A 14410-nucleotide genomic window follows, 5' to 3' on the forward strand; every position below is an offset into this window, starting at 1 on the left:
AAATCAATTGCCCCCAAAATAACAGCACCCGGACCACTGTTCTCTCCACTACCCTCTGATTCCAGAATAAGTCCTGACATTTTCAGGATTGTGGCAAAAATATATGTGTGGTCGACCCAGTGGGGGAAAAAATCTTTATGCAATGCCAAAAGTCTGCACAGCATAAAAGTGACTTGAACAGCTTATTACATACACTCCAGCCATGCATTAACCCCATGTTAAAGAAGTATTTGCTTCATAAGTACAAGGGTTCAAGATAAATATATTCCACTGAGGAAAAAGGGGAATAAAAGAAAAGACAGCCATCCATGGCTTAGTAAAGTAATAAAGGATAGTATCCGACTGAAAACAAGGGCATATAAAGTAGTCAAATCTAGTGGGAGGATAGAAGATTGGGAAGCATTTAAAAGCCAGCAAACAATAACTAAAAGATTAATTAAGAAAGGGAAGATAGATTATGAAAGTAAACTAGCAAAAAATATAAAAACAGATAGCAGGAGTTTCTACAGCTACATAAAAAGAAAAAGGGTGGCTAAAGTGAACATTGGTCCCTTAGAGGATGGGACCGGGAAACTAGTGGTGGGGAACATGGAGATGGCAAAGACGCTGAACAAATATTTTGTATCAGTCTTTACAGTAGAGGACACTAAAAATATCCCAACACTGGACAAACAGGGGGCAATGGGGGGGGGGGAGGAGCTAAACACGATTAAAATCACTAAGGAGATGGTACTCAGTAAAATAATGGGACTTAAGGCGAATAAATCCCCCGGACCTGATGGCCTACATCCTAGGGTCTTGAGAGAAGTGGCGGTAGGGATTGTGGATGCATTGGTGATTATTTTCCAGAACTCCCTGGACTCAGGAAAGGTCCCGGCAGATTGGAAAACTGCTAATGTAACACCCTTATTTAAGAAGGGAAGTAGACAAAAAGCTGGAAACTATAGACCAGTTAGCCAAACATCTGTGGTTGGCAAAATGTTGGAGTCCATTATTAAGGAAACAGTAACAGAGCATTTGGATAAACATAATTTAATAGGACAGAGTCAGCATGGTTTTATGAAGGGGAAGTCATGTTTGACAAATTTGCTTGAATTCTTTGAGGATGTAACATACAGGGTGGATAAAGGGGAACCAGTGGATGTAGTGTATTTGGACTTCCAAAAGGTATTTGACAAGGTTCCACACAAAAGATTACTGATCAAGATAAGAAATCACGGGATTGGGGGTAATATACTGGCATGGGTGGAAGATTGGCTATCTAACAGAAAACAAAGAGTTAGGATAAATGGTTCATTCTCGGGCTGGCAATCAGTAACTAGTGGTGTTCCGCAGGGGTCAGTGCTGGGACCCCAACTCTTTACAATCTATATTAACGATTTGGAGGAAGGGACCGAGTGCAACATATCCAAGTTTGCCGATGATACAAAGATGGGAGGGAAAGCAATGAGTGAGGAGGACATAAAAAACCTGCAAAAGGACTTAGACAGGCTAAGTGAGTGGGCAGAGATTTGGCAGATGCAATATAATGTTGGAAAGTGTGAGGTTATGCACTTTGGCAGAAAAAATCAAAGAGCAAGTTATTATCTAAATGGAGAGAAACTGCAAAGTGCTACAGTACAAAGGGATCTGGGGGTCCTGGTGCATGAAACACAAAAAGTTACTATGCAGGTGCAGCAGGTGATCAGGAAGGCCAATGGAATCTTGGCTTTTATTGCGAGGGGGATGGAGTATAAAAACAGGGAAGTCTTGCTGCAGTTATACAGGGTATTGGTGAGGCCACACCTGGAATACTGCGTGCAATTTTGGTTTCCATATTTAAGAAAAGATATACTTGCTCTCGAGGCGGTTCAGAGAAGGTTCACTCGGTTGATTCCGGAGATGAGGGGGTTGACGTATGAGGAAAGGTTGAGTAGGTTGGGACTCTACTCATTGGAGTTCAGAAGAATGAGAGGCGATCTTATCGAAACATATAAGATTGTGAGGGGGCTTGATCGGGTGGATGCGGTGAGGATGTTTCCACTGATGGGTGAGACTAGAACTAGGGGGCATAATCTAAGAATAAGGGGCTGCCCTTTCAAAATTGAGATGAGGAGAAACTTCTTCACTCAGAGGGTAGTAAATCTATGGAATTTGCTACCCCAGAGAACTGCGGAAGCTGCAACATTAAATAAATTTAAAATGGAGATAGACAGTTTCCTAGCAGATAAGGAAATTAGGGGTTACGAGGAGAGGGCAGGGAAGTGGACGTGAGTCTAGATTCGGATCAGCCATGATCCTATTGAATGGCGGAGCAGGCCCGAGGGGCCGTATGGCCTACTCCTGCTCCTACTTCTTATGTGTTCTTATGAAACCTTGCAGCCAGCAGGCCTTGCCCTCAATTCAGCAGAATACAAAATACTTGCTCCTGTGAAAACACAGATTTTATACAATGATGACTGTACATATCTAGGAGTTAAATGTTCTCCCATTCAATAACTATAGAAAATGTTATTCAAAAAGAATCGTATTGATTCACATTCATTACATAGTCATTATTTTGTCCAGTCAAGCAATACTGTTATTTGATCAAATAGTAAGTAAAGAACATATGTTTTATTTCTAGCAGCAATATCATAGAAAACCGTTGTAACCCCTATTCTGATAGCTGTCTGAAATGTTGTTTTCCAATTAACTGCTTTTGTCAGGAACTGCCGGTCGTAAACTACAGGCGCAAATAGTTTCCATCTCATAATCACATCGCATTAACTTCCATCATGGGCATTTTTCACTCGACTGGATGTATAAAAGTAGAAACACATTGTGATAAGATAACCCCACATTAATAGTTTTGTGGTATTTAGTTAAGACTGATTAACACAGGAAGGCTGACACACTGTTGTTTTCGAGGTTTCTCTGTGGAAGTTTTCACTTAAATTGTAGTGAACAAATAGATTACCGTTGCGTATTACCTGTTAAATACAAAACAGGTGAACAGTATGTCCGTTAACAATATATTTTGATAAAACAGCGACACTCTCAACATGTTTTATGCCGGTTTATGCTATAATATTGCTGCAAACATTTGATTTACTATGGAAAGGAAATACTATCATGGCGACTCTATGGGATACGGAAAAGGAATGAATGCGTTTGCCTCATTTTCCTGACTGTGTATTTTTTGGTAAATGCCTAGTTATTATATCATGGCTTTATTGTTTACAACTTCTATAGTGTCGCTGTGCTCCAGGGTGTGATAATTGCATGTTTTATCTGGGAGACAGCATTAATAATTAAAATTGTGAATGGAGTAGTGAGCCTGTGTTCATTAAAGAGTAACTCATGCATGCGAGGATTACTCCATTATAAAGATTTTTTTAATCATGTGATCTAAATAGTCCTAAGAATCGAACAGCAAGAGTTTTATCAACTGACGAAGAAGGAAATCTATAGAACATGTGGGAACCTGCACCATTTATTGTTAATGACACTCTACCTGCTGGTTAAACAAATACAGCTTAGTAAACAGAATAAGGATTGCACTACTGATAAATAAAGACATTCCTTTAATCCTTCCAGGTTGGTAATGTATATGTAAGTCCGCTTACTTGGTTCATAACGCAAATAAGGCAACCTATAGTGAAGCAGATGCAGTAAAAGGCAATCATGATCTAAAGGGGTATTGTTTAGGTGCTGACTGCTATTGTTAACTTTATCCAAATAAAAGGTCTGATTCTAACTAGCTAGCGACTGTAACTCTAACAGTAAGAAAACATATTTTGTTTACTACTTGTTCTGCTATATAAAAAGATTTAAACGCATAAATTAGATGGCTACGTCAAACTGAATTTGATAACGTTTTGTGTTAAATCCAATAATCTAGTATCTGCAAAACGCCGTTTTTTACTTTGACTATCGGGCTTTCAATTGCGCCCCCCCCCCTCCCCTCCACTCATAATGATCACTATATAATAAGATATCATCTTATCGTATGCAGAACTGTGAAAGTGTTTGAACTATAGTGTTGAACCTGTGCCCCACGCTCTCTTCGACCATGGAAACAGCATCGACCTCGCTGCAATATAATTGAGGAGGTTATTAACGGCCTGATAACGAGAAGTGTTCACGATAATGAGAAATGTTCACCAATATCTTAAACTACAGCCCTTTTCTTATTATTGATCTGAACCCTTTGTTACCACAATTTGTTTATCTGAATCATAGAAAGATACAGCGCAGAAGGAGTCCATTCGGCCCGTCGTGCCCATGCCGGCTCTTTGACGTTTTATTCCTGGAGAAAAGATTGTATTTTGCAGCTTTTAAATATGTACGTTTCCATAAAAACTACATTAAAACAAATCCACGACTGGTTGTCATAAAGTGCACATAAAAGTACACAACTAACGCACAGTTACAAGTTACAGTATTATTTGAATAATCTAGAAATGTACACGTTCGTGCGTGCGAGTGAGCAGCTATGCAGTCTTCCAAAGATTAAGGTTACAGTATGACCTTTCCTTGTTTTTTTTAATATTGGATCAGATTCCAGTCGAAAGCAATATAAAATGCCCTGGGATGGAGGTTTTGCAATTAGATCGTTTTCGTTTGAAAAAGTGGTTATATTTAATTACAGTCATCAATTGACTAAAAGGATTTGCTTCTGAATCAGCTCGATTACAGAAAGCGCCGACTGATTCTCACATGTAGAAAATGTACTTGAAATGGTATGGAAGTAACAGGAGCAGGAACGCTGCAGTGCTGCAGAAATTGTATACACATAAGATATAAATGTAGAGTGGAAAAGTGCATGAAAAATATAATTATCTAATCTTGAGGGTGTTGGAAAGGATACTTTGAGGCTGGTGATCATACGCAGGCGTAGTAGGTTCATGCATGTGTTTTTTCCCCCCCAAGGCTGTTTCCTAGGGTATTGAGAATTAAACGTACAACCTAATTTTACATTGGATGGTAGACGATCCGCCTCTGCCCAAACCAAAAAATGTATTCCTGGTTGTAACTAAGCATTCGTTCCCGGGCTTTTACAATTCATGTTATATACACACACATACATATTCAATATAGGAGACAACCTCTGCCACCCCCTTGCATTGTAACCATTCCAATTGAAGCCAGTTCAACAAATAAAACAAACACACTAAATGACACTACAAGTAATAGGTGGACGATTAAATCCGAAGCTTTGCAATGGCTTGATTTCTTGTAGGGAACATAATGAACTGAACCCAGTTTAATTCATCCCAGCAAATACAAGACGAGAGAATTGGCCCTGGTCGAAGTGGGATTCAGTCAGTTATTAATAACGTTGAGCTTACGCCATACTTGTAGTTATTTTCTATTTCGCCAAAGTTTTAATAACGTCCTTATCGAGGCTGTTGTTTTGGATTAAACAAGCTGCCCCAAGTTTCGCCCTCTTAAGATGTTTTTAAAATGCTGCACTTAGTCTCTTTGCATCTACGTAGATCAGCCTTTAAAAAAATGAAAGGGTCTGAATAGTTATTTATTTAATAATTTTGAGGAACCCACCTCTAAGCTGAATAAAGGGCACTTTTAATTGTGCATTTTTGCACAAATTCCCACAAAGCAGGTGTGTGTACGAGAGGTGCTTAACTTTTTCATTTCAAACTACTTCGATAAATTGACATTGACATTAATGTGATTGAATTATATTTTATGTTAAAACGTTTGCTTCCTTTTGTATTTTAACCAGTTTATACCAAGGGTGTCAGACAATTTTCTGAAAAATGTCTAACTCGTCTTGCAAAAATTGCAAATTCTGAAAACAGGCTTATATGCGGACCTTTAAATTAATTTAAATGTAACATAAGCTAAAATGAATCGAAGATGAACGAATTGAGTTATGTGCTAAGAATCTACATAATTACAATATAATAGGTGCACCTACAGGAAAAGTGCCCGGATTGTGTGATGAATCCAGCTATTTTCACAACCTACATTGCCACGTGAAATAATTTATACGCCTCAGCAGGATTGTGTAGACTATACGTTTACAATCGTTAATATGTAATATCACACCTCCAGCAATTTATCATGTTGCAACTAGGCGACGATGTAAAATGTTCACCAATATCAAATATTAACAAATGTTAGCTGTTGCAACTTTACATCAATTTGCCTAGGATTAGATTTCTAATTTGTACCCTTTGGTTGAAATTCGGCAGTGGCCTGGCAAGATTACGTGTTCCTAACTTTCAAGCATAATGGTAATGATGATGTTTATTTTACAATGGGGGGGGGGGCGGGTATTGGAAATGATTCTGTGCATCGACGTTCCATTATTGCATCAAGTATTATTTTTGTGAGGCGACTGTATTTTGTGAAAACTTGGCAACCAAATGGAGAAATCAAACATAATTTTATTCTGGCCTGCTTGAAAAATACTTTAAAATGCCAAATAGACAAAACAGGCTCTCTCCAAAACTGGTCATTTATAGATGTGCTTATTCAGGACAATTAGGCTACGAGACGTGCAAATGAACTTAAAAAACTGAATTTAGCGTTTATTACGTTAGGAAACTATTGCAAGACCCACAAAAACGTGTCTTTATGTAACGGTATCTTGAAAATGTAGGTACCCCTGAAAAACTATGGCTCGGAAGCAAATTAAGTAAAAATAGAAGTAAAATACTTCGAATGTTGGAATAAAAGGTTATGGACCTGAAACGTTAACTCTGTTTCTGACGACCTGCTTAGTGTTTCCAGCATCTTCTGTTTTTAGTCAAGTGAAATCAGATTGCGTTAAATCGTGATAATAATTTACTCTTGTGAAGGTTATTTTGCATCTTGATACAAAAGTACCACCTACGTCACTTTCATCGGGGGCAGCGGCCCATGTGACTCAGCGAGAAGCTGTCAATGAGGGGGGAGCGCTTCCATTGGTGCTGGGCTCCAGCCAATCGGTGGAGGCGCGCACCGTTCCGTTGCCGCCCCCGCAGCGGGTGATTGACAGCCAGCTGGAGGCACGCGGGCAGCAATCAGGGCCCGGCCAGTGTCAACTATTTATCATTTGCAGCGTCTGCCTCATCAACATTGCACTTGGACACAGATTGGGGGAGTTCAAGAGCAGCCACATCTCGCAGCCAAATCCCAGCAAACTGCAGACAGCAGAACGCTTAGATCCGCCGCTTTCTTTTTTGGTGACTTTAAGTTTTTCTTTAAAAGTCAGGTTCGCGGTGATCCAAAGATACAGTTTTTATTTTGTTCTCAGTTAGATTTGACTGATTTAAAATTATGTACAGCACGCCACATTTCTAAATGATGCTGGAAAGTGCCGGGCTGCCGACTGACGCTTCATGAGGGTTGCAATAAATAGTTTGCAAATCCTTCGAGCACCTTTCGTGCATCCTCTGGTTTATTTGTTAAATCATGTTTGTTTGTTTTTTGGAGAGCCCAGCTGTAAAAACAACTCTCTGTCAATAGAAACAAGTCTCTGTTAATATTGCCCATGTGCTGATCGGGACTGGAGTTGCTCGCTGTGGTCAGGGCTTCTTTTGCACCGATCCGATTCACGATGGATAGCCGAGCGTCTCTGCCCTCTGCCCCGCTGCCGGGTCCCTGTGCGCCGCCCAACCCTCCCACCGTGCCCATTTCAATGGTGAGCAGCAGCTCCCTGCTCCGACCCCCGGCGTTGCTGTTCCGCGCCGCCGCCGCTGCAGCCGCCGCCGCCGCTGCTGCCGAGCGTTACCCCCGGACCCCGAAGTGCGCCCGCTGCCGGAACCACGGCGTCGTGTCGGCGCTCAAGGGCCACAAGCGCTTCTGCCGCTGGAGGGACTGCATGTGCGCCAAGTGCATGCTGATCGCCGAGCGGCAGCGGGTCATGGCCGCTCAGGTCGCTCTCCGGCGCCAGCAGGCGCAGGAAGAGAACGAGGCCAGGGAGCTGCAGTTCATGTACGCCGGAGGAGGGGCCGCCGAAGCCGGGCTGGCCATGGCAGCGGCTGCCGCGGCGGCGAACGGCGTCATCCCGGCATCGAGGGCCGTCTCGGTGCCATACGAGATCTTCGGAGCCGAGTACCAGAAGCAGAAGGAAGGTAAGCCAGCAACTGCAAGCCCGGGCATTAAATGATCAGAATCCAAAGTATTTTAGCAAAGTCTGTTCGAAATCTGTCCATTTATCGTTGTTGATGGTTTCTGCTAATAATTACTTGGCAGATATTCTGCTTTGCTTTGTACCCATGTTTCACACTATTATCGATACCGTTCACATCAGATGTATATTACTTAACGGTCGTAAACAATATTATTTGAAGGAGGCGGATTGAGTACTCCGGATCAATATTGATTCTGCAATTAGAATTTATTTCTACCTTTTTGTTATTGGTTCAAGATCTCTAACCAGAAATCCGAGATTAATTCCTAAACCTGAGTTGTGGTTACTAGCAAAGCCCCATTGCTTGCTTGATGGGCCATCGTCTGAATAAAAGTAATTTATCACTTTAAAAACAGCCCAGGGAGAGTGTAATCAATTTTTTGTTTAGATTGTGCACTATATTGTCATGGAAAGAACGGCTTCGCGTGTTAAGTTTCATCAGTTGTCTATAAATCGAAATTGCCACTTGAAAAGCAGCGTTTTCCAATATCCACACTTTTGATACGAAAATCTGCATTAGAAGTTGTTTCTGCACCCGCGTCATTACCTGAACATTCGAGTCACAACTGTCAGTATCTCATAATCGACCCAACAGTAACACATTCATTATCTGAATATCCAAATCAGTGATAAGGTCACGGTGCATTTCTCAAAGGAACGTTGTAAATGGGGAATGATCTTTCCGGTCTTCCTGCACAAGGAATGTGGTAACATTGAAATAAGGACTGCGACATTGCCCCAAGTGATCAAGAGCAGATTTTTTAGCTGGAATTGTGTTTAATTTAGGGAGCAGTCATTTCTGCTTGGCCATATTTCAGCAAGAGGCGATATGAGTAAAGTTGATTGGTCCAAACAGTTTAACCGCGACACAGTCCACCTTTCAGTCAAATGCCCACTTTGCCAGGGTTAAATCTTTCTACATCAAGAATGAGCACGTTTAAGTGATTTTGAATAAAAGACTGTAAACGTAGAAATAAACAGGGAAGTGTCCAGTTCATTTCAGAATTTTTCGACTCTTCCTCATAGCTAAGTAATTCGTTGTTAATGTTACAACATTCTCATAAGGGCACAAGTAAAACGGGGTGGGCGGGATGTCTTTGCAATCTCCTGGTGACTCTGGCACCAGTTATGCCATCTGCTAAAAATCCGACTGTGATTTGATTTACAACAACACCCGTTTGCAGCCTGTATTGGGGAATTAGCAAGAATCAAGGAGTTTATTTAAATATAAGTTAGTATTTAGCAAATACACAACTTTGTTCAAAAATGTTCAAACCAGAAAGGTAGCGGGTGAGTTTAGATTCTTTAAATGTAGCCGTTTAAAAATAAGAAATAAGCACAACTTAACTAAGTCAGTGAATTTTAACTTCTAATCGGTTGTAGTTTGGTTTAATTCGTTTATTGAGGCGAACCCGCATTTTTCAGTAAGGTGCACTTTATATTAGGTGGATATAGGTCGTGGAAAGTTACTATATTCTCTTCTATTATCATGATGATTGGATTGTGACATTAACCGGAAGTTACATTGCCCCAATCTGATGGTAAACGGAGATTGTTTTGAGTGGCATAAAAAGATTCGTTCAGACTTGTAGACACTTTTTTATTGAATGTTTTAATATTGAGTTAATGCAGAGCAGAAAAGTGCAATTAGAAAGACATTTCAATTTATTTTTAACGTAAAATAACACTCAGTTAAGCCAACTTTCTGTGGTGGAATTGTAGTGTGTTTGGAGTCAAGAGAATGATTATTCCTGGATCTTGGAAAATTATATTTTAAGGCAAAACTTGAGTACACGATGGAAATGTTCTCATTTTTTTTTGTGCGTGTGCATTTGATGGTGGCGGTGGTGGTGGTGGGGGGTCATATGAACTGGTGTGTCAGCACCACCGCATGTATATATATCAAGTAAACGAGACGATATTAACAGTAGCTCTAGTTAGAATTGGATGCGCTGGCAGAGGATAACGTTACAATAGTGTATATAGACAGATTTTTAAAAAATTACATTCTGAGGTGTGCCATTTTAAAGCCGTTCATAACCCCTAAAGAAATCAGCTTTTTAATGTACGTTAGTAAAATCAAAGTTAAAATATTGAATTAAATGTATTCCAAATAACTTGCATCGGTTAAAAAAGTATCCTTTCGTGAAAGGTCTGTAAAATATTTAGGAGCTGAGTATTGTACAGAACTTACAGAAATAAAATGGTGGGTGTGCTGTGCTGACATTCAACTATTTTGGAGAAGAGATTCCAAAAATGAAATGTGTTTTTCAGTACGCTGTACAGCGATAAACCGGCTCCCTATATTTCGACTGCTGGTAAGAGAGTCTATAGTTAAAAAAGAAATGGCATCTCATTAAACAATCAGATCACATTTCCATCATTGCTATATATGGATATTTTATGCAGCATAGATATCAAAATAACCGATTGAAATTTGCAAACGTTGGCAACACATCGATGGTTTAAGTAAATGAACGAGGAAATCTTCGCTGAATCCTCCAATGATAATACTGTATTGGGCACATCAAAATCAGTAAGATGCTCCTGGGAGAACACGTAACTCCCCTTAATACGACATATAAGACAAGTTAAGAATATGATATGAAATGCGTTTAATTTCTAAATTGGAGGAAGGCTGTAATTAAACTGAGCTGGTGCCTTTTTTGGATTAGGCCAAGCGGGAGACTTTAATGACGGGATGGTATTTAATATTGATGTCAGAACTCGAACAACATTGTTTTAACAAGACATAATCTGAAGTATTCATTCAACTAATTTTAAATGAAACATTTGATAGTAACACGGGGTACTAAAACACGTGGTTTTGAATCAACGTTTGTTGTAAATTATTTCAATTTGGACAATTTGAAACCAAACTATCGAAGGGGACCCTCTAATTCATGCACTTCCCAGATGTGTTATTTTGTAACATACATTCATTCTGATATAATAGAAATCCTTCTTTGATATAATTAATGCAAACCAGCGAATGGAACATGAGAGAGAAAGCTCCGGCGGTGGGTTACATTTAGTTAACGTGGCCTATGGTTGCTTTTGCCTATTAGCCCACATTTTTAATTCACTATAACTGATTAATTAAAAAAATCAATTATGTAGTTCTCTATTAAATTAAAACGATATATGTAGTTGCTTTACTGATTTATGTGTTTTTAGTTTCCAATAAAAGTAAGGCAACGTTTTCATTAATCCACCGCCTTTGGTTCCTGTGCCTAGTCTGAATGTTTCTGTTTCTTTATAGGACGAAAGAGCCCAAAATACGAACTATTCTACAACGGTTCGTTGAGCCGATCGGTTCTCCAGCCTTCGCACTCTCTCGCTTCAGAGACTGGAGGGTCGGACGGTAATCTCAGGGATAAAGCAGGAAATCCCGAAGCTTTGGAGAACGACTCAGCCCAGCTTTCACCTTCCCCGGATCCTCCATCGGAAGGCGCCGACAGTCCTCGCTCAGTCACTCCTTCGGATATTGAGTCGGGCAACGAATGTGACAAACCCAAGGAGTTGGCGAAAGTCATGGCCAACCTTCCTGGCTCTTCCTCAAACCACAGGGCGCCCATTGATATCCTCACCAAAGTCTTCCCCAACCACAAGCGCGACAAGCTAGAGTGCATCCTAGCAAACTGCAAAGGAGACGTGGTCCAAGCCATCGAACAAGTCTTGAACGGGAAGGAGCAAAAGGGACAGGTCAAAGATGTTGAGTGCTCAGTGCCCGATTCTGGTGAGCTCCAGCGATCCTCACACTTTACCCTAGCTGGGCTTTCTGGCAGTTCCATTGGGACAAAGTCCGCCTTCTCGCCCCTGCAATCCAGCGCAGTTTTCGGAGGGCCCGCAAATCTGTACGGATTGAACCCCAGGCTAGGCATCAACCCACTTCGACTGGCATACTCGAGCTCCGGCCGAGGGCTCCCAACCTTCATGTCACCTTATGTCACTTCTGGTCTGATGCCAACATTGCCATTTCGCCCTCAAATGGACTATTCCTTCCCGGGCATCGTGCGGGACATTCCATATTTCCAGAACAAAGAGTCACTCTGCTCTAGTGGATTGTACTCCAGGATTAATCCGGAAAAACAGTGACTCTGATACCGTGAGACACGCTGATTTTGAGGCAAAGCACATAATTGAATATAAAACTCTGAATATGCAGAACGTTTTAAATAAAAATAAAACCTAATGGTTAGCTGATTATGAACCGATTCGTCCCACTTTGCCACCAGACTGCTTAACGGATCTACTGACTATCAGCATTGTTATTTTGATATATATTTTTAATTATTGCGGCTAACAGCATTGTACTGAACAGATTGGAAAAATACAGCATTGGGCTACAGAAATGCACTGAGAATGATAAGCACACGGAATGTGTGTTTCGTCTCGTTAACGGCCCTCAAAGTAATGTGAGAAGAGTTAGAATGGGGTTAATGTAACGGGCCTGAGAATGTAGATTATTTCCTAGCGGGCAGCACTTTTGAACGTTGGCCTAGTAAAGAATCCGCCTTAAAGAACCTTGTATTTGCTTTACAATATTCCCCGTTTGCTTGCAGGTGTTTAGGAAAGAGTGAGACACGCTGGGAAATCCAGGAAGGGAGCCGTCTTTCCTCGGGGGACTTTCAGTTTACGCTGCAACTGTGCTTCAGACTAAAGAAATATATGACCTGCCTGCGAAGACCGGACATTGTCGACTATCCAATAGTTAGTGCGCGAGTTCCCTCAGAATGTTGGTCCCATGTTATACTTTTTCATTAAAAAAAGTTAGGGCCCGAAAGGAAGTGCAGTTGAAAAAAAAAGTCAGCAAATTCCTTAATCTCGAAATCTGAGAATATTTACTGTGCTACTTTAGTTCAAATGCAGGGAGTACTGTAGAATCAGATTCTGCGCATATTTACAGAACTCCTCGCTCTGATTCGCTCAAATCGGCGTGCAGTCCTCTTCTCACATTGCTTCGTGGATTACTGTATTATCACATTACATATTAAAATGTATTTCAAAACAAAGGTACAGATTTCCGTTGGCCAGGAAATGATCTCTTGTGCGGAAGTGGAGGAGCTCTTGGCTCGAATCTCCATGATCAAGTTGTGTACATTAAAGTGCCTTGTTTCAAGTTACTAACGCTGGAAAAGTTAATTAGTGGAGTTTGAAAACCTTTCAGTTTTCCCAACAACTTGAAGTGCTTATAGTGGAATGAGGCAAATGCCTCCAGGAGAAAAGAATCCGATCAACCACCTGAAACCCAGAGAAGAAAGGTGCTGTGTTTGGACAAAATGCAACTTTTACTTGAAATTTCAAATGGGCGTTGTCTAAACGAAACGGCGTTCAGGACACTTTTGTTTGGGAAGGGAGAAGAATCATGCATTTTTTTTTTATCACGATGACACTGCGTTCACCGATGACGGTGCATTGTAACAGGATTTACATTAATAAAACAAGAAATCCCAAGCACTTTTTCACGAAAGTACGGTCTCTTTAAAATAGTTAACCGTGACCAGGCCACACTGCAGGCTGTCCGTCCACACATCCAAAAACGTCAAAGCAATGAGCACTAGCTGATCCTAAAAGGACGGACTTTTGCAGGAAGCAGCTGACTCGGAGGCTGTCATATACTTTTGCATAATGATGTTCCAAGTTAAATGTCATTGAGAACAGAGGCCTTATGGTTGTAAAACAAGAAACAAAATAAATCCTTAAAAAAATATAAGCAGCCTTTATTTTCTGTGTTACTATGATGTGGCGGAAGCGTGCTGTATTTTCTGTTTTATTTCTGTTCGATGTGCGTTCCTTACAGAATATAAACCAACAAGAGTTAATTGCAAGGAGGTCTGGATGTCTATTATTCTTGCAGACGAACAACAAAATTAGCTTTAACAAAAAAATCAATAGAATTAGCTTTAACTACACTTCAAAAGTACTTCATTGGCTGTAAAGCGCTTTGGGACGTCCTGAAGTCGTGAAAGGCGCTATAGAAATGCAAGTCTTTCTTTAAAGTTGACTGTGTGAGAATGGACATATAACACTGGCTCACAGGTCATTGACACATCTTAAAAGGTTAAGGCCAGTTAAGGAATATTTTCTTCTGTTCGCTCTAATTAGCAAAAAAGTAGATTTCAGCAAGAAAAAGAAAAAGTTGCATTTCTATAGCGACTTTCAAGACCCGGGACCTCCCAAAGCGCTTTACAGCCAATGAAGCACTTTTGAAGTGTAGCCACTGTTGTAATGTAGGAAATGCGGTCACACAAACAGCAATTTGATAATGACCAGATAATCTGTTCTGGTGATGCTGGTTGAGGG

At 40.6% G+C, this 14410-nt stretch overlaps 1 protein-coding gene across 1 annotated transcript; it reads left to right on the forward strand.

Moving 5' to 3' along the window:
- The first annotated feature begins 6986 nt into the window (after positions 1-6986).
- LOC147124226 (doublesex- and mab-3-related transcription factor A1-like) lies at positions 6987-13935 on the forward strand. The gene is made up of 2 exons (XM_085984037.1): positions 6987-8045; positions 11367-13935. Exons 1-2 carry the CDS (start codon positions 7529-7531, stop codon positions 12200-12202), a joined length of 1353 nt encoding a protein of 450 aa, XP_085840163.1. The 5' UTR covers positions 6987-7528; the 3' UTR covers positions 12203-13935.
- Positions 13936-14410: the final 475 nt, after the last annotated feature.

Source organism: Somniosus microcephalus, chromosome 1 (genome assembly GCF_052327205.1).
Source record: "Somniosus microcephalus isolate GS21.2 chromosome 1, FLI_Smic_1.0, whole genome shotgun sequence".
Lineage (NCBI taxonomy): Eukaryota > Metazoa > Chordata > Chondrichthyes > Squaliformes > Somniosidae > Somniosus > Somniosus microcephalus.